The sequence below is a fragment of the Antechinus flavipes genome, chromosome 2, assembly GCF_016432865.1.
Source record: "Antechinus flavipes isolate AdamAnt ecotype Samford, QLD, Australia chromosome 2, AdamAnt_v2, whole genome shotgun sequence".
Classification (NCBI taxonomy): Eukaryota; Metazoa; Chordata; class Mammalia; order Dasyuromorphia; family Dasyuridae; genus Antechinus; species Antechinus flavipes.
The window spans coordinates 281,747,770-281,774,839 of NC_067399.1; the positions used below are offsets into that span (position 1 = coordinate 281,747,770).

The 27,070-nt window shown below is 31.9% G+C and overlaps 1 protein-coding gene across 2 annotated transcripts in view; it reads right to left on the minus strand.

The window, feature by feature from the left end:
- ARHGAP5 (Rho GTPase activating protein 5) overlaps positions 1-27,070 on the minus strand; it is a 106,663-nt gene that overhangs the window by 5,969 nt on the left and 73,624 nt on the right. For both annotated transcript variants that reach the window (XM_051977280.1, XM_051977279.1), the window contains exons 4-5: positions 13,527-13,604; positions 10,061-10,192 (exon numbers count right to left, since the gene is read on the minus strand). In XM_051977280.1, the coding sequence (XP_051833240.1) occupies positions 10,061-10,192; positions 13,527-13,604 (210 nt within the window). The remainder of the gene's footprint in view (positions 1-10,060; positions 10,193-13,526; positions 13,605-27,070) is intronic.

Sequence of the window (27,070 nt, forward strand, 5' to 3'; positions counted from 1 at the left end):
TATAATATAATGAATGCTTTATAGCAAGATATAATCATTTATATATTTTTATTCAGTCAAAAATTATTACTGGTCTTTTTGTATTGTTTTTGCCTGTGAAATATTATATTCCCAGTACCTTTCAGACAGTTGTAAGACTGTCATAAAGATGTGGTCTACCAAAAATATTCTTTGCAAAAAGCTTTGTCTTTCTCAGAATATTGATATGTATAATTACTTTCATAAAGATGTATGTAATTTCTTCATTTACCTGTCATCTAGCCATGTATTTTGCCATCGATCATCAACCTATCCCTGTTAACTTTGTTTTGCTTTGGAGTTATGGATTTCATAAGGATAATTGTGGAAAAAGCTCTTGATTCATTCAGTTCAGCAATTTGTCTATATCTCATAATCAATAATTGCCTATGGCATGGAGAGGGTGTGACCCATGATTTCCATAACCCATATGGGTCAAACATAGGACTTAATCTTAATTATTTACCTCTAAGACCTTCTCTCAATTCACCATGCCACAGTGCATTGAAAGAATGGGAAATTAGCATGCTGCAAAGTCATGACTAGGGTAGGAGAATATGGAGTCTTTCTCCAAATGCCAATATGTAGGATTGGTAATTCTTTCTCCTCCAAAAATTGAACCTGGAATCAGACTGCCTACACTTAAACCCTTTTCCTTTTCTCCTTTTACACTTCTTTTTTTCTCATTACATTCTTATCCCCATTCTCCTCCTGCCTAACTCTCTCTAGTCTTTGTATTCCTATTTCTCTATTATTAACTTTTCCTTCTTTCTAGATCTCTTCCCCTTATAATCCTTTGACCTAGTGATCACTGAAACCTATCTTTCTTCTAAAGAAATAGCACCTTTTGTCACCCTTGCTCAGGTAACCTTTTTCTTATCTTCTGACACCTTCTCCTAAGAGAGAAGCTGGCATTTTCCTCATTCCTAATGCTATTTTAAAAGCCTCTCTTACCTTGTAAGACAACACAGCAATCACCTCTTCTTTAAAATTCATTCCATACATCCCAGATCCTCATTGTTGTTGCTGTGACCTATTGACCTCCAGCTCACCATTTCTTCTCACTAATAAATTCTGTGCCTAAATCAAAATCTTTTCCTCTCTTACCCCAGCTCCACTTCAATAATCCTGACCTCCAAGTTCAATCATTACTTTAACTCCCAAGACCTTTTACTCCTTGACTATCCAACTTTTTGTTTCAATTATTCCTTAAACATTTCTTGCCCTAGGTGATCACATTTCTAAGTATAATGTTGTTGGTTTTCTTTTTTCAGTAGTAATTATATTGACAATTTTTTTTTTAAGTATTGACATCTTCTCTCTTTTAGATCATTATTGAGTATCATTCTTATGTTCCTCAAATTTGTGCTAACTCCAATGGTGGGCTTTCTTATTTAATATTTTATTTTCCCTCCAATTACATGTAAATACATTTTTAACTTTTTTTTTCCTTTTCAAATTTTGAGTTTTAAATTCTCTCTCCCTACAGAGGCTTTCCCTTTGAGAAGATAAGCAATTTGACATATATTATACATGTGTATTCATGTAAAACACATTTCCATATGTTACTGATCTTTTAAGGAAATTTTTTTCATTGTTTCAATGGCTTCATATTCTCATAAGTAGAAATAATGCTTCCATTGGCACAGGCTACAATATTTTTTAAGCATTCTCATCCTGTTTGATTCTGGTTCATGTAATCTCAACATGTGATAAACTCACAGACGCATTCCTTTTACTTTAGCGGTTAGTACTCTCTGTGATCACATCTCCCTTCTCAAATCATCTTATACTTATTTCTCCCCAACTTCCAAGGAGATTGTACTCTCCTCTTTAGAGCGCAAACTGTTCCTTCCTTTTTGTCTCTATATCCCCAAGACCCTGCATAAAGTAACTAGACAGTTACTAAATAAATGCTTGTTTAAATGAACTTAAGAACTTTCCCATTAGTGCAATAGGAAACCTTCTAGGTTTTGTTTTTAAAGATTTCATGGAAAACAACAGTGCTCTGTACTGTCCATTTGTTTTTATATACTAGCCTTCAGTAAATGACTAGTTCACTTCATTTTCCAGGTTAAAGGTCATAAATCATGCCTCTAATAGCACTTTTTTTTTTTATAAGCCATTAGTGGCTTATTTACACTTATATATCTCTTTACTGCCCATGTTATCCAGATGTTTCAATTGTGTCTAATTTTGTGATTCAATTTGGGGTTGGCAAAGTGGAGTGGGTGTGCTTCATCTTTTTTCTGCTCATTTTACAGATGTGGAAAAGGAGGCAAACAAGGTAAATGACTTGCTCAGAGTCACAAAGTTAATATCTTGAAGTCAAATTTGAACTCTGGAAGATGAGTCTTGTTTGACTCCAAACATAGTTACTCTAAAAAGTGTATTTATTTTTACTGTCTCCCCACCCGCACTTAATTGTATTTTATTTTTTCTTGATATATATAGAGCGCCCAGCATCATTCTAAGTATTTTTTTTTAAATATAAATAAAAGAAAATAGGTATTATAGGCCTTGAGTTTCTGGTGTCTTCACTGTGACTATTCTTTAGAAAAAATATCACTTATAATCTTGAATACTTTTTAAAAATGTCCTCTTCCTTTAATATAGTCTGAAATAAATTCTTTAAACCTCCTGCATGGATTTTCTGTATTTTAATATGTTCAAACAATTTAGTGATCTATCTTTTGGTAATGAGTCTTTCTAAGCTAAGTTCTGGTCCTTAAACAGTCAGTTTTGTGTACTGTTACAACCACATTCTCTTATTGAGCCAAAACTTACACTGGTAGCATAATTTTCTTGAACCAAGGGGAATTCAATTTGGCCTCAGAAACTTAATATTTACTAATTGTGTGACCCTGACATAGGCCATAAATGCCTCTCAAAATTTTTTTATAATAAAAAATGGGTACATACTCCTGTCAAAAGCCTTTTCTGCATCTATTGACATATGAAAATTATTGTTCTTCCTATTATTACATTATATTAATACATTAATAACTAATTACAATTATCATATTACAAATATATAATCTAAATAATATATAATATAAAATTAATAATTTCATATTAATATATTATTAATATAGTCAATTTTGCTTGCTGTGTTCATGATATTAAGCCAATCTGACAAAAATAAATCTGGTCACAGGTATAATCTTTATGATATGTAGACATAGCAACCTCTGTTGCTAAGTCCACTGCACATTAGGAATACTAATCAATAATTTTGCGTTTTGACTTCTTGATTTAGGCATCAAGATGTTATTTATATAATAGAAGTAATTTGGTGTGATGGGATTACTTCTTTTTCTATTTTTGAAAACAGGATGTATAATATTGGAATTAACTGTTCTTTGCATATTTCGTAGAATTTATTTATAAATCTATAAAATCCTTTTATTTTTCTTCTTGGGAATTTGTAAATTGAATTTTTTTTCTGCAATCAAGAGAGTGTTAAAATTTTCTACATCTTCTATTACTTATAGGTATTTTACATTGCATTTATTGTGCCAGCTTTACTGATTATATAGTGCCAGCTTTACTGGTTATATAGTGAGACAGAATGGTTTCTAAGAGTATCTTTTATTTGGTTTTTAGATTTGTAACTTGGTTTTTCTCTTAAAAGTGAAATGAACAGTTCCTCTCTTATTTCTGCATAAAGTAAATTCTAGTTTTAGCTATTAAATAGTTTTTAATTTTCATTGTTGTTCCTTGATTTTTGTTATTTAGATTTTGTTGCTTACAAGTCGTTTTTTATTATTGATTTTTATGGGTATTTTTAGTTACATGACCAATTGATTTTTTTCTCTTTTGTTAAGAGTGCTCAAAGATATAAATTTTCCCCTAAGGACTGCTCTGCCTGCATTGTGAAATATTCCTGTCTCAATATTCACATTATCTTGTTTGTGAGATTTTAAAATCTAAATACAGGGTCAAATTTTGTAATGTTAACATCTGCAGCTGAGAAAAACGTACATGCCTTTCCTTTGCAAATCAAAAATCACGAGAGAAGCTTTCATATTTAACTTTTCTAAAATTCTATACAAATCATTAATTTTTTTTTTTTGGTTAAATTCTTCTAGCTATGAGAAAAGGATTCACTGAGATCCAACCCCCCCCCCCCCCGCCCCACTATATTTTAAATATCTATTCCCTTTACTTTTTCTTTGTTTTCATAGACATACTATATCCTGACTATGTGAGATCAGTTGAATTCTTCACCTCTTCCTTTCCTATTCTTTTTTCCCCTCAAAATTTCTCTTTTTTTCTGCGTAAATAATAATTATAACTTTATTGTAACGTAAGATGCTGAAATGCAAAAATATTTTCAGCAACAAGATAAACATCAGCTGATTAAATAAAGGAGGCCAGCTAGTTTGATTCAAACATAGTGTGTGTGTGTGTAAATAAATTTTCTAAATCATACTAATCCTAATACTGCTCTTCACATCTTTTAATAATGTATTTATTTCCAAAAAAAGAATTCACTTAAGTTAAACCTTCATTCTAACACCAAATACAGGATAAACTAGTCTGTTATGTATGATGATGACTCAAATATCTAAAGAATTCCCTTTCAAAATAAAAAGTCCACTTACTGCAATCAGAAAATAGACTGTGAGTCTGAATCAATTTAGTAAACATTTATTAATAAGCACATTCTATGTGCACAGTACTTGTTAAACTAATTTAATCTTAATAATTTATAGGAAGTGACTACGAGTGTGTATGTGTGTACCTACCTTTCCAATATGTTAAAACTGGTGACTAATACTTCACATAAATGAAGTTAATACTAATAACTTGGATCCGTGTCAATCTGAACGAAATATTGGTTTTTAAATGCTACTGTTACAAGGAAATAATGAACTCTTAAAATTTCATTCTTAAAATAACTTATTTTAGACCATATGACTGATTGCCTTGGAATTTTAAAAAGCCATCTAAATAAAGACCTTGTTTGATTTTAGAAATATTGTTCTCAATTATATATCAGCAAAAGATTTTCTGATTTCAATTATAAACTTACTGATAAGTCAAAGAGATAAATTAATCCAATTAATCCAATCTTTTCATAATTTATTTTCAAACTATTTACATATACAGCAGTAATACTTGAGAAAACAAAATTAAAAAAAAAAAATTCCTCCCCCCACTCGATGGTATTTTATTTTTTCCAGTTACAAGTAAAGATTTAAGTTTAACATTCATTTTATAAGATTTGGAATTCAATTTTTTCCCTTTCTTTTTCCTTTCCCTTCTTCTTCCCCAAGAGAGCAAATAATAGGTTATACATGTACAATCATATTATACACAATTTCACATTAGTCATAACAAGTTAATTTTCTAACTTAATTTTATAATAGAAGTCCTAAAAGGGTCCTATATTTTCTTAGGTCAGTATGGCATGATATAAAAAGGTATTTATTTTATAACTTCCTAGCTTCCTGAACTGCCTCCTAAATAAAATAAGTTTAAATGAAATATATGAAAATCACTTGTAAGAGAGAACTTTTTTACAAGTGATTTTCATATATCTTAATCTTAAATAATCTAAAATAACCTTAAATGATCAAACACATCAAAATCACACCTTAAGTCCTCTGTGACTGAGGACAATAGTGATATACATAGAGTTCCTCCAAATTATTGACAGTTATTTACCTTTTTAATACTTCTCATTATTATCAAGCTAATATGTCAAAGTTTCTACTCAGCTCTTGTATTTCCATCAGAATGACTTATAAATTTTAGGTTTATATTTTTTCTCTTATAATTAGATATATACTCAGCTTTTGTAGAGTAAATTATTCTTTCCTAAAAGCCTATATCTTTAGGAACATCATATTCTGTTTTCTAGTCCTTTGTAGTAATGGCTGCTAAACAATGTGTGATGCTAATTGAATTTTTTCATTCTGGCTGCTTCCAGTTTTTTAACTTTGATCTGGAAGCTCTGTTTAGTTGCTACATTTTTGAGAGTACTCATTTTGAAGTTTCTTTAAGGAGTTGACTAAGTGTTTGTCTTTTTTTCTTGAAAGGACCATGACATCACAGAGCATAGTGGTACCATGACATGCAAGTGAATTGAATTTAAGTGAGGGAAGGCTGTGCAAGGTCACCTGCCTAATTTTCCCATTCATTGATTAGATATAGATCAGGAAGTTTAAGAGGACCCTTTGGTGACTGATGGATTCTTTCTATTTCCATTGTGCCTTTGATTCTTAGAAATATAGGCAATTATCATTTTTTAAGATTTCTTCATATATGTCTAGGCTTTTTGGGAGAAGAGGGTGGTGTTCAAATAGTAGGATAGTATTCAAATTTTTCCTTCTTGTTCTGTTGATTTATCATTTGTGTAGTGTTGGGTTTTTTTGGTCCCTAATCACATGTGATCTTGATTGTGGTTTTGCTTTCTTAGTACTAAGGACTTTTGCCACTTTCCGCATTTTTCTTTGATCTGAATGCTATGTATTTTGGTTACGATGTTTCTAAGAGTTTTTATTTCAAAACTTTTCTAGCAATACATAGCAGGTTATTTCTATTTTACTTTGCCCTTAATAGATCTTGGGAGCTTTCTTACAAGTATGATATGCAGATTATTTTTTGGTTGTAGCTTTATGGTAATCCATTGATTACCTCAATCTGCTTGCCAGCTCAGCTTACAAATACTTCAAATTTTCTTTCTTTCTTTCTTTTTTAAAACTTTGCTTTAATATTTTTTGTGGTTTCATGCTAACTTCAGCTTTGTCTATTTTAATTTTCTTACTTAGATAAAATTTATATCTCTTGTGTTATTACATTTCTTTCCAAGTCTTCCTTTTGTAGTTCTCACCTTTTCCAAGTCTTTCTCTGATGTTCCCACTTCATTTGTAATATTAATCAGATTTTTTGACATTATTAGTATAATAATAATATATATTATATAAATTATAATTATAAATATAATTTTTTTTGAAAATAAACTTTAAATTATCTGGTCAAATTGTGTACAACTCTGAGGCTTTGAGAATGGGCATTTTTGAATGATTCTCCTCCTCTGAGTTTGTGTTTTGCTGTCACCAAAATATATCTTGATCTTTTTTTGTTTATCATTCTTCTAAGCTTTACTTGCTGGACTGGGAACCTATGTTATAGACAAACTCTCCAAACGTGTGGCAGGATTTTCAATGTTTTATATAGCTCCAGACTGATTTGATCTGAAGTCTTTTTGCTACATTCTCAAGGTATTATATACTATGTTCAAGAATCATAGAGATATTTTGAAAGAGGAAGCTCTGAATTTTCAGCAAGCTTTATAAGATTAAATCAAATGCATGGTTTGATTACTGTACTCCTAAATTATTTACCCTCCAGACTCAGATTTAGGTCTAAACAACAAAGGCAGACTTAATTATAAGTAGAGCTGCAGTAGATATTTCTAGTCCTAGCCCTGCAAGCTAGTTAGAAGGTTTTGCAAGTTCAGAGTGACTGTGCTGCCTGCTCATCCATTCTCTAAATTTTTGAGGTGAACTCACTGTTTTGTTCTGATTTTAGAAAACATATATAGACATTGCCAGCTAGTCAGCCTAACCCTAGTTATAAGCCTGGGCTAAGTTGTTAATCTTGCTATGAGGTCAGAACTATAATGCTATAGTACTCTTCTAAGCCAAGGACTGAGTAAATGACCCACTATGTGGATCAACTGGACAGTTCTGTGGTCTTTTTTTTTAGGTGCTGAATCCGTAATCCTCTCTCCAGCTCAATAGCATCATTGTCTTATTCTTAATCCAAAGTTTGGGTTAGATGTCTTAAGCCACAGTTTCCACAGCTGCAAGACAGAACCACTTGCCTATACATTGAATTTGTGATCTTAGATGGGAAAAATGACACTGGTTTTCCTCCGACTCCCTAATCATTATTCAGCCTGGAATGCTTGTTAGATCTTCTTGGAATAGCTATGGGGGAAACTAGGTGTGTTGTGTCATCTTATTCTGCCATTTTGGCTGGTATGCTAAAAAACTATTCTTTCCTCCAACATCAGCCAAGAAAAAGTATAAGATGCCAAGAAGTCTCGTCAGATATTATGTTCACTGAAACCGGTATTTAAATCAGAGTATGATGTCTTTGTTAAGTAAGGATTATATCATTAAAAAAAAAAATCTTGATCAGTTTTGAAAATGTTACAGAATGATATAATTCTGAAGATGGAATAAATCCTTTCACCTTAAAAGAGATGGTTTTGTCTTTTTCTAACCAGTTGGTCACATAAGCTGCTGTAAAGACATAGTTGTGTTACCATATATAACCACATAAGCACACATATATGTATACATTTTTGCATACATATCTAACCAAATTTCATTAGCTATATATACTCTAAATGTACAATGAAAGAAGTCATCGATGTGTTCCTACTACAGAAGGAAAAAAATGATATTAACACTGACAATAAATGTTTTATTCAGAGTAAAAGGACATAAATAAAAGTATATTTAGAAATATGGTTAACATCACATGCCTAAAATAAGTATATTTTTTTATTATAGATATATTAGTTCTAAACCCAGTCAAATGTTTATAAAAGTTTTAATACTGATAGACCATTATTGAATTGAGTTTATTTCAATAATGGTCTAGCTACCAAATTGAACAGGTTTCAACAGAAGAAATCAAGTCAGAGTTAAAATGTTTTCCAATATAAACTCTTATGTTTATTGATTTCCAAATAGTTTCATCACCATCATATGCATTATACAAAGAAAATTCTCTAATAATAAAAATTATCTAGGAAATGGAAACCAAAATATGCGTAATGTTTCCATTATCTAGTTAAGTCAAAACATCACTATCACTTTTAAAATTCCATATACAGATAGTTCCCACTTTATATAAATTGGCATTATGCAAGTTTTATTTTAAAAACTTCTTAAAATCTGTATTTCAAAAACACCTGTTAATAATTTTACAGAATTTTACAAAAATTTACAGAATTTACAGAATAAATTTACAGAATTTTACTATGTTCTCTCCCTTTCTGCTTCTGCCCCTCCATAGCCTGCTCATTTCCCAAAAAAACAAAAACAACCTAACAAAAAAATCCTTCCAAGAGAAAACAGAATAAAAGTAGAGAGACCATCCCTACCACCAGTTCTGGTGTTGGCTTAAGACCTCCAAGGCAGAAACTTTTACCCCACTCTGACCACACTCTAGTACTCAATCTGTCCTCTGTCTCTGAGTTATCTATCAGCCACCCTCTTTTGTCCATGTCTGACTTCTATATGTATTTTCCCACACTCCTACTGGGTGTCTGTTCTGGTCAGACCTCAATATGATTGGACCAGCCCCAATATGTCCCTCTCTTCCTGTTCTCGCTTCTCTGTCTCTGGCTGCCATGCAGCCTTGAACTATGTGGTAGCCCCCTGCCTCGATGAGTGTGCATCTCCTTTCCTACTTCCCTCTCCATTCCCCATTTCCACAGGCAAATTCAAATTATGTAAAAATTGTTTAAAGCAGAGATCAGCAAAATGGTCCATTTTATGTAAGTTGTTACATACTTAATTATCTCTATAAGAACACATGTATAATAAATAAGTAGATCACTACAAATAATCAAAGAAATGGATATCTTAAAAATTTAACATAGCTTTTCCATGCAATCAATGGCTTCTATCAGCTAGCCAAATTACACCAAAATCTATGTCTGTCTGTCACACATGCACACACGGGACGTGCGCGTGCGCGCGCGCACACACACACACACACACACACACACACTCTCCACTGCCTTAAAAATCTGCTAAGAACTTCTATTATCTGTTAAAAACTCTGATAATGAAAACCAAAGTGTAATTTTATGGCTTCAATTACTTGAATGTCTACATGTCTCTGTAATGGATAGATTTACTACTTTTGAATATCCTCAAGTTCTAGCAAAATATATTTCAAAAAGGCTAAATTGCTAAAATGAACTAAATCTATTAGAGGTATCATAAAGTTAATGCCTACTACTTGGTAATCTATAATAATCCACAAAAGGCAAAAGATTATTACTTACTTGAGGCTTCTAATAGCTCTGGATGAAGAGAATATGGAATCAAAGGATCTGGCAAATCAGCAAAGAAAGCTTTCAGAGCTCCAGCAACAGCATTTACTGTTACATCCATTGATACTAGATTAATATTGTGATCTACAAAACAAAAATAAAGTGACAATTTAACAGCTGAAGTATTATAAAAACAAGATGCTTTTGGAAATCTGTTTTAAGCAAACTAGTCAAATGTATTTTACACATAAGGTCAATTACCATTAAACATTCAAATATGTCCAAAAGGTTGAATCTCACTTACCAATTACATCTTTAAGGACTTTTCTTAAATTTGAAAGCCTTTGTGTCAATTGTCCTATAATTCCTATTGATTAGGATTTTAAAAGGTGTACATGAATGAATTATAATTATCACAATAACATGTCAGCATTTTCTTTTCTTCTGCATTAATAAAATGATCACCAGCCATGCTATCAACAATTGAAAAAAAATTTAAGCATTTATCTCTCTATACCATCATTCAGTGATTCTACCACTTATTATATAATATGTGGACAGAGAGAATTAAAAAAAAAACATACAAACTACCAAAAAAAAAAGCACAAAACATTTCCACAGGATCATTCAGAATTTGTATTGCAATATTTTACATATATTTAAATTCAAGTGATTAAAAACTCAAAACTATTGAAATAAATTCAATAAATTCAATGAATTAAAAGCCTCTTTATTTAATATTCAAAATGGGGTCATTTGATTAATTTGATGTAGAAAATGAAATATTTCTTAACAGAATGAGTGAAAAATGTTAGTAAATTTATATTTCTGTGTAGTAAGAATCTCTAAGCAGAAAGATACTTAGGTATTTAACAAATAATTTTAAAGGATGTTTATGCATCTATCAAGCATAATTAGCTGGTTATAAAATCTGCCCTCTTGATTAATCTGGACACTAACTTTGACATCTAAACATCATTAAAAAATAAGAATGAATTATGCTTTAGAAAAATAAGCAACAAATCTGATCCTGTTTTCACTTAAGAAAAGGCTATCTTTCTAATTTATTATGAATTAATGAAATAACAGGTAGCATGATGTAGTGACCTTGAAGTTAGAAGAACTGATTTCAACCCCCACCTCAACTACACTGGCCAATGTAAATTCTATAAAGTCTCAATATCTTTGTGTGCCAGGTAAGCCTCTCAATTGCAGACAAGGTAACAATCTGTAGATTGTTTCTCTAACTGTAGAGAAAGTTGCTCACTAAGAACTCCCCATTCCAATGAAATCATAGGTTTTTTGCTCTACCCTCCTCCCACCACAAAAGCACTTAATAAAATAAATATGAAAAATCTGATATTAGTTTTTCCTGGGCTGTTTTTAAAGCCCTACTTTGCATATAACATACCACTACTGATCAATACCTGTTGCTGGTTGTTTTGGGGTTTTTTTGTAGGTTTTCTTTTTGTTTTTCACTGATTCATTCTCCCCCCAAACCCAAAATGGTTACACATTTTTCTGAGACAGCTGAATGGGATCACATACAAAGGAGCAAATTTGTAAAATTTAATTTCATTAGCACTATGTTCTAATCACCTGATTGAAGTCTCTATTCTAGCTTTCTTTTATTCAATGTAAAATTCTCCTTTCAAAATTCTTATCTCTAAACTCAAGAGTAAAAAATATTTTCCCTTCTCTGTAAAGCTAACCTTATAGAATACATTCATCTACTTGCTTTGCTTCTGAATCACATGAACTCAAAAGTTGGAACACAGGCCAGGATAAAACTCATTGTTACAATAAGCCTGAAAAGTAGTTATTTAGCATTCAATACAACAGCTAACACATAGCACTTTACAAAAATGTTCCTCATCCGAACCTGACAACAACCCTTTGATACGACTGATATTATATTCAAGCCTTTGACTGAAGATCTACAGTGAAAGAAATAATTTCCCACCAAATATTCAACTTACTTTCTTTTTTACAGCTTTTATTATTATCAAGTTTTCCCTAACAAACATTTTCTGTCCCACATGACCATAAAATACAAATTTATTCCAATTTCCAATTACTAGGCACCTTTAAACTCCTGAAAAAAAAAATCATGATTCTCCAGATGTTCTCTTTTCCAGGGTAAATGCCCTCGATTCCTTCATCTAGTCTTCATCTAGTATGATTTTGAAACCTGCAGGCATCCAGATTGCTCTCCAATAAACATATGCTAGCTTAACTAAAAATAATGCTCCAGAAATGGTATGACTATGAAAGAGTGAAAAAAGAATTACCTTCTCCCTAACACAGGATTTCCTAATGAAAACTAAATTGACAACTCTGACAGCCATACTGCACACTGTCACCAATAAAACATAACACTAGATGTAAAGCTGGAAAAGAATTTGAGGCTTTTTCAAAAGGTTATTGATTTCCAATAGCTGATCTTCAAACACAGGTGATTTGATTTCTGATTCAGCATCTCTTCCACTATTGTACACTACCACTGAGCTGGCAGTGCTACTACAGACAAATTGTCATCTAGCCGGTCCCTCTTCCATTTTGTACCTGTGAAGCCGAATGAATTTTATTCCTTTTAGGTCTCCTCTTCAATGACCGCTAGTCTGTCAAACTGTTTTCTGTCACCCAATATTTTGGCTGTCTTAGTTTTGAATCATTTGAAAATTTCATAAGCACAGCAAGATCTTTATCCAAAATATCCTTCCCCAAATTTATCTTAAGATAAATTTGCCTTCTAGCATTAGAATCTCTGTAGTTTTTAATTTAAATCCATTCTTTGTACATTTGTGTAGAGGCATCTGGGGCTAGTGATTTTATTGCTGTGTCCTTTCCTGGGTTTAATTCCCTGCTAATTTCTGGGCAACTCTACACTAAGGGTATTCTGTATGGCAATTAGCTTGGCAAACTATATGCAATTTCCTCCTCTTTTCATTTTCAGTTTACATATTAAATGCAGTTATCAGATTTTTATTATTATAGAATATGTTCTATTTATAAAATATTACACACACACACATTATATATATAAATACATTTATAATATTATAAATACTTTTTAGGTATATTCCATTCCTGGCCAAGAGTTTGCCAATTATTTCACGATTAAGGAATACTTTGGTTTTTTTCTTGTTTAGGGACCAATTGTTTTTATGTGAACATAAACATCTATATGCCTTAAGAAATCTTTACTGACATAGATGTCTTTTCTAACATCTTATCTCCATCCTTTTAAATCAAAGTGTTGAACAATCAGCTTTTCACATTCTTTCTTATATCTACTCATCGAATTCGAAAGAAATGGATTTGAAGATGATAATGATTTGAAATTAAATTCTATGGTCTTTTTTAGGAGTCACTCTGTTCAATATATTGGCTTACTGCACTGAAAAATTAAACAATTAAATTCTTATAGCAAAAAGAACAGAATTAGATTTTATTATATTTAGTAGTTTATCATTACCTTGATCAAATTGCTTTTGAATGTTGTCTTGATCAGTTTTGTTCCCACTGACACGATAGAGGCCTTCAGTACAAAGACCTTGAAGAGAAAAGAAACATATTCAGAATATTCACATTTAAATAGTGCCTTGTATATAAAAGATTTGTCTAAAATGAAAACTGCATTAGAAATTCTGAAGCAGGCTATGGAATACTTTGAAAAATGATAAAACATTTTTCTAAATGAATTTTTAGAACAATAACTTGCATTTTAATTAGAATGTGTATAATTTTTACTATTTAATTTGTCAAAGATTAAAATAAATTTTGAGAGTTGACCTACTAAAATATTAAAATCCGAAAGATAAGCTGAAAGTCATTTATAAAAACAGCATTTGGTCAGGAGGCAAACTCTAATAAATTGCAAATTCCATAAAAGCAGGGAACTTGTCTTAAAACTTTATTTTTGCTATATTTAATTTACCGATTTTTGTACAGTACATCCTGAGTAAATGTTGGTATGGTTAAAGTTAATTTGTATTTTTAACAACTTTTAAAAGGTTTTATTTTAAACAATTCTATCGATAATTAAACATTAGCATTGCAAAACTAAATTTTAATCAAGGTGGAGCTAGTTTTCATAAGCAATTTTAATTAAGTATGGCACAAAAATTAAAAAAACTGTAACTGGCATCTCTCCCATTGCATCAGCATGAAAAATTTCCCTTACATCTTTTTCCTTATGTTTGCTCATTAATTTACTTGTCTGCTAGTATTTTCTATACTTTATGGAATAAACATGCTCTTGAAAAGCTGATTACAAGGTAAATATCTATAAAATGATTCGCTTTCTCCTGATTCCTACTACACAAATGGAAACTATTACAAAAAGGATAATGAAGCTCTTACTATTTAATCACATTTACATAAATGAAATAAATCTATCAAATCATTCAAAAGGAAAATGATAATTTTATTTACAAATTATGATAAGCTAATATATTTCGGAAGGACATAGCATTGTGTTAAAAAAATTAAATTTTATTTTGACTTTTAAAAAGTTTTAAAATTTAAAGACTTCACCCTCACCCAAATTTTCATGTAGGAGGGAAAATAGTTATTTCATTTAAATATGCCAGGAGAGGAACATGATTAGACAATAATGTTTTAGTCTGTCAATCTTCTTAAGAATAGATACAAAACCCAAAGTCAGGACATGAAAATGTTGATTTTCTTTAAAAAGGTAAATTTTTCTTAATCACAAGAAAAGCCAATGTTGACTCAAATTTCTTAAAATACTGTTTACCTCGTCTAAAATTGGCTTTGTTGCTGCTGGAAGTATTTTTGAAGATTATGTTGTCCAATTCCTTAATTTTGCAAATGCAAAAACTGACCTCTTGAAAGCTTCAGTCAATGATTTCCCAAATTTGTATAGCAGCACCCTCTCTCTTGAATTTATAAAATTTTAAAATACAAATTCTTAGTTACAATCATAATAAAAAAAGTAATGTACAGATTTATGGAAATGATTTGGAGTTCTTACACCTGCAATTTATAAAGTAAAAACAATAGAGATATTGTTTGTTATTAATATTAAGATAAGGAGATTTTTATTCACAAAAATCTCATGACATTTATGACATTGACACTTAGGATCATAAATCTAGATCTGGAAAGAAAGGACTTCAACTACCATGTAATTCCATCTAGATATTATTAATTTTATAGATGATAAAACTCAGGCCCAGGAATATTAAGTGGCTCACTTAAAGACAAATGGTTTAAAAAAGGGGAAGGGAGGGGACCTGGCATGAGTTTCTTCTAATTTCAACATCTAAACTACTTACTACTACTAATCTTGCCTACAAAAAACATTAAATATTGGTATTTTATTCTTAAAACTGCTGAAACAAAATATCATTTTGAAGAAAAAAAGTAGTTCAAACATTTCTCTATATACATGCATAAAATTAAATATTTTTTAATTCTTCAGGATTGTCAGGATCTATAACAACACTTTCAACTTACAAACTCCTATTCCAAACTTTACCATATTAAATATTCTTATTTATTCAAACCATACTTTTACATTCATTTTCCATTATCTGTTTTTACTTCTATTTTCCATAGTTATCATAAATGTGTTTCTAGCAACATTTAAATGTTTTCAGGGATAATCTTTCAGTGGATCTAATGTTCTCTTTTATATATAATCCACTGCACATTTTTTATATCAGGCCTATATTATTCATAAAGAGCTGAGTCTTAGATACTTTATTTATTTTTGTTATTGAGGGGTTTTGTAGCATCTCTCTGGACAGGCCATTATTCATATATTATATGTCTTGTAATGCAGCATTTAGGACTTTCAATGAAATCTGTTTTTATGAGGTCTTTGATTTTCTTTGTGTACCACATGTTCAGTTTTTAGGGTTATACAAAACTCATAGATTCCTAGTCCTCTTTTATTCATTTTTTACTCCAATTTCTCACTTCTATATTAATCTATCAAAATTCCTCAAAACTGACCTCCTTTTTGAGAGCCTCAAGTGGCTTAACAAGTTTACCTCATATTATTATGTTGTTGTCTTGCTCATCTTTGAAAAATCTAATTTAAATTCCAATATACATCTAAATATTCATAACAACACTTTTTTATAGTAGCAAAGAACTAGAAAAAGAGATATCTACCAATTAAAAAAATGAGTAAACAAATGCTATGATATAAAAGTAATAGAAGGTTACTGCGCTGCTAAGAAATAATAATTCTTCATAATTACTATTTCTTAAGAGAGAGAAGCATGGGAAAAATAAGTAGGAAAACAATATACAAAATGACTAAAACAACATAAATAATAAGAACATTCCAAAATATACTAGCTTTTATTTCTTTGCATAAATATGGTATTAAAAATACTATTTCTCCCCCAAATTATATGTTTAAACAATTTTGAAACATTTTAAAAATGCTTTGAATTCCAAATTTTATAGCTTCCCCTTTCACTCACTCCCTGAGATGGTAATCAGCTATGAATTTTAAACATGTGCAATTATACAAAACATTTCCATATTAGCCATTTTGTACAAGACTCAAGTAAAAGACAAAGAATGAAAAAAAAAGAATAGCATGTTCCAGTCTGTATTCAATCTTCGTTCTTTCTCTGGAAATATATGGTATGTTTCATCATGGTCCTTAAGGATTGTTTTGGATCACTTATTGTTGAAAATAGTTATTCATAGTTCTTTATCAAACAATATTGTTAGTATAGACAACATTTTCCCATTTCTCCTCATTTCACTTTGCATCAGTTCACATTAAGTTTTTCCAGATTTTTCTGAAATCATCCTGCTTGTCATTTCTTATAGTGAAATAATATTCTATCACAATCATATATCACAGCTTGCTTAATCATTCCCCAATTGCTAGGCATCCCTTATAAATATCGTCTTTTGCTTTTGGAATATGTTAATAAACCCTACTGCTTTTACATATTGTTTATTTTTTCTTTTTTTTCTGATTAAATCACATCAATTTGTAAGACACAGTGTTAAGAATATCTAAATCTTTCCCTTTGTTTTCTTGTATTTTTTACTCCTGTCATATGAACCTGAAGATATCAGGTTCCTTTATATTGTCTATTCCCACTCTTGTCCCATCATTCATTTTCTCATTACTGGACCATTAGATAGGGGCATTTTTCATTTTTCCTTTCAAAGAAAAATAATGATACTATGGGGATGATGTCTTGACTTGTATGTGAATTGGATTTATCTAAGAAAGGGTTGAACAAAATAATCAGCCTCACTCTTTCAGAGTCACTGAAATCGCATAGCAAGACAAAAGTTAAAATGATCGGTATTGGCCTGGGATGCAATGGATAATCTTGATGTAATCAATGTCTTGTCACTCTTAGTGCTCCACAAGTGCTTGCCTCCACCACCTTTATGGCCATTGGAACAAAACGTTTTCCTCCACCTATTCCACTGAGAGAAATCTTCACATGCCGAGGATAGATAACCCCTTACCTCACTAATGAATTTAAGGTCTACTGGTTACCTTCAACCTGATTTAGCTCACTTGCCATGATGGTTTTATCAGGATAGGGTGGCTGCTCATATGAGTTGGGTAGCAGATAGACACCAAAGGTTCATGAGCAGCCCTGAAAAAGATTTGGCAAGTCCTTAAACCAGAGGTACTAGTTCTTCCTGAATACCCTATAAGTTTGTTTTAGACCAGATTGGTATCATGGAGAATTAGACTTGAGGGTCAGGAAATCACGAGTTTGCTTCAGACACTAGCTATGTGACCATGATTAAGTCACTTTAGCATATCAGTCTACTTCTCTGTAAAATAGAGATAACAGCATCTACTTCACTAACACTATTATCATTGTTGTATTATTAATTATATTAAGGAATAATAACTATGTATCCTAGTCTTAACAAAAATAGATTCTGGATTTTGTTAAAATAAATCCTTTTCAAATTTATGATTTTTATACAAAGTCTTTTTTATGCTGAAATTCCTACAATCAAGAAAAGGCATGTGTAATACAAAGGTATCTGTAAGTAAGAGCAACAGACTGTTCAAGAAATACAATAGCTATCAAGAAAGAGATTTCATTCCATAAAGTATTTTTGGGGTTCCTAAAGCAAGTAAAACACTATAACTAAATTTAAACTCATATAATTTCATTTACTCTACCTAGTTTTTTAATACCACTACATTGCTCTCCCCAGTTCTTGCAACTCCTACCATAGCCTGATTTTCTCCCAACAAATGTGTGGGAATCCGACTAGAGCACTATGAAAAAAGAATAGCAAAGATGATAGAAAACTCAAGTCTTGAAATGCATGTCTCTTGTTAATTGTGAGGTGGACAGTATAAATGGGAGTGTATATTCATTATGAAATTGTTTTTCCCTCTAGAGATTTAACCTTGTTAGAAAGTCCTTCTTTACTTGTAATTTTAATTACTTAGTATATTTTTTGTTCTTTTGAAGTGGTACAAGATATTACGCTGACAAGTAATCATTCACGCTGCCATTTTGTTATAAAGCCCCAATTCTTTTATTTTAAAGAAAACGTTAAACCAAGACTCAAAGGGGTTGGATAATTTGCCCAGATACAATGCAAAGCTTTAGTGCAGTGTCTGGAGATTAAAGCTTAACCTCTAGATCACAGACTACAAGCAAATGAGGCTTATTTCCTTGTAAATATTCTAAAGCAGACTTACTGGTACAAACCAGTATCCTTAAATAGAATCGACTGTAATAATATTTCAGTAGTAAGAGCAATTGACCATTCAAGAAATGGTCTATCAGAAAAAAGGATTCATTCTATAAAATTCTGTCAAGTATCTTGATTACCAGTAGCATAAGGATTAATTAATTCCCAAGATGTCAGAAAAACAGAGATAACATTAAGAAAATACCAAATAAATGATTTAGGACATAGGCTAAAAAAAGCAGAGATAATGGTGCAGTTTGCTATTTCCTTCTCTATAGCAAACATTAACAACTAATATTAAATCCTTTCCTATTTTAATGAAAGAATACAAGATGCTGATAATCTGAAGTTGAAGGAGTTTGACACTGAGAATGAAAAAAGAGGTTAGAGATGAAGTAAATACATTTTAAAGGCTTCACAATTTTGCTTACAGTCAGCTCTATCTTGCTTTGCTTTCCTGGATTTATGCACATTCATTCATTACATATAAACACACACAAATATATTAAATATGAACATATTGTTATAACAACTACTCATTTACATAGACCTTTATGATATTATGAAGGAACATCATTCATATAGGATTCCTTGAAATCAGAGCAAACTTAATTCTACCAATGCAAACTACAATCTTTCCCCTCTCTTTGGGTATGGATAGCATTTTTCATCATAAATTCTTCAGCCTAAGCTTGGATAATTGTGTTACTGAGAATAGCCAAGTCATTGACAACTAATCATTATACAACACTGCTATTACTTTGTACACAGTACATTTCACTTTGTATCAGTTTGTGGAGGACTTTCCGGGTTTTTCTGAGAGTACCTATGCTTACATATCACAATTTATTCAGCCATTCTCGAGTTGATGTGCATCCCCCCCATATCCAATGTGCAAATTATGGTCTTATAACACTGATTGAAACACTGAGTTTCCCCAGAGTCCCATATCCAGGTGTTACAGGTGGAGTTTGACCTTAGGTCAATCCAATTCTAAAGTAAGCACATCACATCATGCTTTACTAAAATTAATTTTTTGTTGAAGAAAAATAAACGAGACAAAAATATATTTTTATTTAAACAAATGTGACATTGATGCAAAACCAGTTTGAAAAGTAAAAAATGTTATTAAAAACCCCATAGTATAGACCTTTAAAAGGTGTTCAGCTATTAAAGACAAATGAAACACTCTCAAAATTTTTTTCTATTAGAAAAAGGTGAAATTGAACCTGATCCATCAATTAAATTAAATTAAATAAGTTCCAACTTCCCTAATAATGAGTCTATATGAATCATCTCTATATAAATATTTGATAGCCCTAAAACTAAGAAAGCAAGCCACTGAAGCTTGTTCCACTAGCCAATTATATCATAGGCTATACCCTCTTTAATCCAGATGCTACTTTATGAGCTTAAAGAAACTTGGGAGAAAAAACATAGAGGCTAACATCATAATAACATTCCATTTGGAATTTGGACTCTTTTTTTTTTTTAATTTTACAAACTCTTTAGAACTAATTCTTCAGTTTATCCAATGTTCTTCCAGTCTGTTCCCCAGCTCCTAAGGACAAAATGTATTAAAATTCTTATTTCCCAACTTCTTATCTCTATCATTCAGCCTAAGTATCAGTATCTCTCCACTGCTAATTTTTTCTTCAACTGTCAGTCATAACCCACCCTAGAACTACTTTATCCTTCCACACTCTGTTCATTGTGCCCTTTGAAACTCCATTCTTTTATTAGCAATATGTACTATATCTTCAGAAAAAACATGGATTTTAAGTCAGAGTACCTTGATCTAAATCCTATCTCTACCACTTAAGAGTAAGAAGTAAATCATTTCACCTTTCTAGACTTCTGGTTCATGATTCATGGTCTATAAAATAAATCAGGGGTAATTCAATTAACATATTTTAGTAAGTGCCTACTATATACATGGCATAACCAACACTAGGATACAAAGAAAGGAAATGAAATCCTTGTTCTCAATGAAGTAAAAGTCCAATGGGATGAATAACTATGTAAAATAAGATAAATTGGAAATAGTCTTGCAGAAAAGGCATTAAGATTAAGAAAGCACGGACAAGACTTCTTGCAGGAGGGAGAAAAAGACTTTAGAGAAAGGCAGGGAAGTTAAGAAGCAGAGATGAAGAGGGAGAACATTTAAGACATGGAACTAAAGCCTAAGCTTTGTTTACCCCATTTTCAAATGCATGACTGAATTATTATGAAAAGACAGTTACTAAATGAAAATATTATTGCCAAAGTTTCTTTAGAAATGAAAGACTGATTCTAATATCGAAGATGTTGTAAAGAAAACTACCTGGAGACAATGTTCTTTTTCCATTAGACCAAGTAAAGAGAGAAGTTTAAAAAAAAAAAAAAAAAACCTAAAAATTTCTACAAAAAAAAAAATCAACACTTAAAAATGTAGTTTTTCTTAAAAAAAAGTTGAACTATACCATCTCAAAATATATTGAACAACAGACTTCTAACAGGATACCTTTTAGCTATAACAAAACAAATTTTAAAAATCAAAACTTTCAAAATCAAACTTGTAATCAACTGTAATAAAATTAATTTACAGTTCTTCACTATAGCTATATGCCTTTCAGACAGCAAGTGGTTGCCAAATACCACTGCTATCTTAAGGGCTTAAGTAACAGAAATGGAAATGATAACTAAGTGTGTGAAAAAAGGAAAAAATAATTAATTTTTTTCCAATAATGGGTTGCATTTCAAGTCATTAAAAATTATAAAAATCTCAAATATATGTATGTATGCATATGTGAATATGTATGTGTATGACAGATTTAAATTATAACATTAATTTAAGCCAACATCACATTACCAACTTTTCCCCCTAAAGTTTTAGGATCACTCATGAATTAAAAATAGTTATTTACTTTATCTGGTAAATTGATTCATTCTTAAATGCTAAACACAGCAGTTTTAGTTGAGATGTTAGAAAAGACATTACAGACATTTTATAAAATACCTGTTGCCTCGGATTTATGCAGCTATTAAACAGCTATTCAAAATCCAACTCCATTTAACATAACATGAAGAATGTCCTGCAGAAATATGGTTGCTAAAACACTGCCTTTCATTTCATCATTGGGTGTCAAATCATCCATACAACAGTCAATTATATAGCTTCTACATACTAAGTGATCTAAAAATATATTTATCTATTCACACCACATTCTCAAACTGCCAACCCAAGACATAAGAATTAATTTTTTTCTCTTGATACTAACTGCTGTAATAAATAGTTTTATATATATGGAAGGCAATAAATGTTTTGTTTTTTGAAATACGGAATTAAGCATAGAATACCAGTATTATTATTAATACTCTGCTAAATTGCAGGGTTTTGTCAATTTCAAGCTCAGAACCACCAAGAATGTTAAAAATTTAATTCTAGACAACTGAGGAAATCAGAACATTTAATTCTGAGAAACAGAAAAGAATTTCAGGAGAAAAAAAAAAAAGCAATGCTGTTTTTACATACATATATATTTATTTATTTAGAAAATTGGAATTTTAAAAGGAATTTTAAGCCTTAGTTATGTCAGCATTTTATATATAATAATTACTATCTGATGATTATATAAATTTATATTATATATAACTGAATAAAAGTAAGTATACCTGTATGGATCCATCAGTGATTTTATGTATGGATCATCAGGTTTTAAATCACCTATTTCTCTGGTTACTGATATCCAAAATATCTCAACAAAAAAGAGGAAAGGAGTGGGGGGAGTAAGGATGGGAGAAGCAAAATCACTTACAGAACAAACAGAAGAAAAACAAAGGAAAAATGTTTGTGCTCCTGACATATGATTTCATCAGTGTAAAATGGTGCAATCTATCCAAGTGCAGAATATCCTTCCACCAATGCAAATCTGCAAATATCTTATGATTTGCAGGCTTAAGAGAATAAAATAGGACATTAATACGGTACTGTCCAAGATCACATAATATATATGAGAGATGGGATTTGAACTCAGGTCTTCATGACTTGATTCAGGTTAGTTCTCCATCCTCTAAAAAATTGATGTCAAACAGAAATAGAAAATCTAAGAATCCTTACAAGTTGCATATGAAATTAGAAAGATATAAGTTTAACACTACCTGTGTTATACTATATTGTTATTTATTTTATTAAACGTTTCTCAATTTAACTTTAATGTGGTTCAGATACATGAGTTTTTTGCAGGCTGCTTAAAACTTGCAGTCATATTCTCTCTCAACAAGAATACAACTGCTAAAATTATTTTTAAAAAATCCTCATAGTAACTCAGTCTGAACCTCTCTCCAAACATCAATCCCCTAACCCTACTTATTCTTCAATAAAGTATTCAAGTTTTATTCTTCCTTTCATATGTCCGCTCCCAAATCAAACTGAAGGACAACTATCACATGCCTTTCTTACAAAAGATTTTAGGGAAGAAATAAAAAGGAAGCAGTCAAATCTTGGCCCCTTTACAAAAGGACTGTAAAAAAGATGCTTGGAGATGATTATTGTTTGTTGAATAAATCAGAAAAATTTAGGTGAGACAAAATTGTCCTCCAATTGTGTGCCTTTACTGATCTCCATAGAACCTGTTATGGGCCAGAACTCTGAACTTGAAACAAAGGTTTCTTACAAGGTACTAAGTCAGTGGAATTGATAAGAGACTAAATTTATCTAATTTAGCATGGTTCAGTATGACTGATTTAATGCTACAAGAAGATGTTATGGGCCAGAACTTGAAACAAGGTACTAAGTGGAATTGAGGAGACAATGATTAAATCTAGTTTAGCATTGATTTAATCCTACAACAAATAATGATTTCCTAGTGATATAATGATTAGTGTATACTCAGTGTGGAGCATATTAGGGAGAAGCTCTCAGGGCCAGAAAGGACAAGTGCACTAGAAGCTCTCAGAAGCTGAGACAGATTCATTCCATCGTCCACCTTTGTGGTGGCTGGAGGCTGAAGCACAAACCTTTGGATTTAGAGAGATTCAGAGGGCAGAGAAGGAGGCAGGAGCTCAAGCTCTTGGAACCAAGGAGAAAGATAGGCCTCTAAGAAAACTAGCCAAGCGGCAAGTGAAGGAAATAGGACTTTGAAGAAGACAAGACAATAAAGGATTTGGACTTTAATCCCTGGCTGCACTTGTGGTGATTACTGAACTGACACGACAGCTGCCTCCAGAGACCCCAAGAAAACTTCAACAGAGAACATTACATTTTAGAGAGAACATTACAGAAGCCAAAACAATTAGCAATGACTTACAATTACATTCCTTCACCTTTCAAATTTTCAGTCACTTTCCTTCTCTGAATTCAAGCTATTAATTATAAATATCATTTCCCTCTCAAAAAAATTGGCTTTCTTAAAACTTAATCTTTCAACTGTACATACATTCTCTTCTTGCTGACATGACTGTCAGTGAATACTCATTCTTATTTAAGAAAAAAAATTAGTATTTCTGGAATTGATGTATATTCTCTTTTAAGTTTCAGCAATACTTTGAGTTATTACTTTCACTCCCACTCTCAATAAGCTAGTACATTAAATTTTCTTCTCTCAGGACTAAAGATATTTTAATTAATCAAGTATTCTGAAAGAAATGTATTTATACACCATACAGGAATTAGCAATTTTCAAAGAGTATGGTAATATGTAGCTAATGACCATTTAATAAGTGAACAAAGTACTGGTATTTTTCAAAACAAACAAACTTCAGGTTCCTGCTAGTTAAATTTACTATATATGTCTACTATATATGAATATATCTGGATACTTAAATATCTTTTCCACTTTTCATTTTATAAACAAGTCTCCATCATAAGTAAGCATAGCTCAAACATTTTGGACTTATAGAAATAATTCAGAAGAAAGCTTATTTCTTACAAATGAAGTCTAAAAATTAAGAAATTTTGAAACTAAAGCAAGTTACCCTAATTGTGGAATTGAGTGAAGACACTCTCATGGGAATAAAGCCTTAAATTATACCTTAATTGTGACTTGAGACTTTATTAAAAAAAAAAAAATTGCAGGTGATTATTCTTTCCTATTTACCTTAATTGCCTCTTTTAAAGGCACTTTATTCTTTTGTTTCTGGGTTAGATTTCTGCAATTAGAATGTAAGCCCAAATTCCCCCAAACAATGGGAGAAAGCTTGAGGTAGGAGGAAGGTAGGGGAATGGGGGCTTCTGTGTTCAGGCTATTTAGTGCCTTGCAGTTTCTACTTTTTCTGACAAATACCTTGTCATAAGGAAATGCCCTTTCTCATGAGATTGTAATAAACCCTTTTTTGCTTTTTCTTACTCTGAGAGTCTCTGATTGTTTTTGTAGCTGCTATTGTATCACACAGTTTGGGGGCTCATCCAGGATATTTCCTGTTCATGAGGGGTCTCTCTTGCAATGAATCCTTGGGCAGGGACCCTCTAGAGAGTTCTCCAGTGATCCTTGGTCTTGGCTCAGGAGCTCCCAAAGAGAGACAGAGACACTCAGAGAAAGCAAAAATGGAAGTGGGCTAGCAAAGGCTGAGGATTCATTTGGTCCAGCATATAAGCTAGCTGAGAAAAGTTTGAAATCAGTCAGGTTAAGTTGTGCACAGCTCAACCAAAGGCAAGAACTGCTGAGAGGAAAAGAAACTCTGCCAAGCAAATGGTGAGCCATTTGGGTGACTGGGAGAATTTAGGAAGTTAATATGTAAAAAGTTCCCCTTTCCCTTTGAATGGCAAGAAATGGTGAGAGGGGAGGACTCTCATCTAAAGTAACTGGGGAGCTATCTTGATACTGAGAAAATCCGAGGTGATTCAAGTTCGTAAAGATTCTCCTATTTTCATTTGGTAAGAACAGGTGAGTCCTCCATTAAAAGAGGATAAGATACTGTGAACCTTAGGAAAGGAAAGTAGCTGGCTCTAAAACTATCTGATGTCCCAGGAACATAATTCTTTAGGAAGAACTGGGATGAAGTACCAAAATGTACAGGGGTTAAATATTGTTGTTTTGTTTGGGCAGGTGCCCCTAGCTTGGAGGAACTGCAGATCCCATAAGGGCTGGGTATAAATTCAAAAGAGCCTTCAATACCCGACTGGCTAACTCCTGAGGCTTCTGCTCCAGAACTCTCTTCCTTACCTCCATTCCAAGGTGAGACTAAGAACAGGAGCTTGATTGATTTAGAAAAGAAATTTATGTTTGTGTGTGTAAGCCTGTGTTTGTCTTCTGTGTTTCTCTCGGTCAGCCAAATTACAAAAGAAAAAATCTAACTACTTGGGATTTAAAAGCATTTGTTTTGTATATAATTTGATTTATGAACTTATGAAAACAGCTTTTAGCTAGAAAGGACTAGTTCGAAGATGGAAAGTTTTTAATTGCCATACCAAAAAAAGAAAAAAAAAAAAAAGGCATTTCTGTGGACTGGCCAATTTTAGTCTGCAGAAATAGTTAAAAGTTACAGAACTGTTAAAATATTTTAGTACATTCTGGGGGTTTTGAAACTAAATTTTAAGTTGCTTGTTATTGTCTATCAGCTAAGTTGGTTGGGTCACTTATATTTTTAAGTAGGCTTAATTTACAAGATTAAAAGCATTCTGAGGGTCAGAACTTGAGGCTTATAGGGGGGAAAAAACTGCTGAAGGAAAAACAACCTCTTTGGGATTTTCCAAGCTTCTCAGGTTTCTGGAATCTACTCTGGCTAGGTTGGTGTCCCTGGCTGGCCTGAATTCTGCTAGCGTTTGTGCTGGTGTCCCAACATCTTTGACACTGACACCCACCCTCCCTTCCTCCCCCCCCCCTCCTTGAGCATTTCTGACATAGAGGGAAGAATCACAGACCTGCAAATGAACACCTGGGTCCAAATTTCTCAGACCCTCTTCTCCCAGGCTCCTAAAGTCCACCAATTTCTTAAAGTCCTATGGACTTGAAAGGGCAGTTTTCTGTCATCTTATATTTTGGGGCTGTGTGTGTTTAAATTGGAATTCTGATTTTGAAACTAATTATGAACGAGGTGAGGTGATATCTTTCAAGACAGTTGTGAAAATTGAGTAAGGCTTCATCTACTTCAGAGTTTGAGTAGGCCTGAAAGTCTCTGAGCATTGACTCAAGGGTATACTTACTCCCATGACATCATTTTTTCCCTATTTTGATCAAATATGGGCAACCATGTACTTATTGGTCAAATTCAATTTCTTGGGTAGTTCCCCCGTTTAGAATGTAAGACTCTCAGCCAATGAGGATGATGGTGAGTGGTGGGAGGGGTATTTGCATTAGGGACTATTGCAAATGTGTCCCAAAAGGTGCCTCCTCCTTTTGATTGCTTGCTCAATGGGAG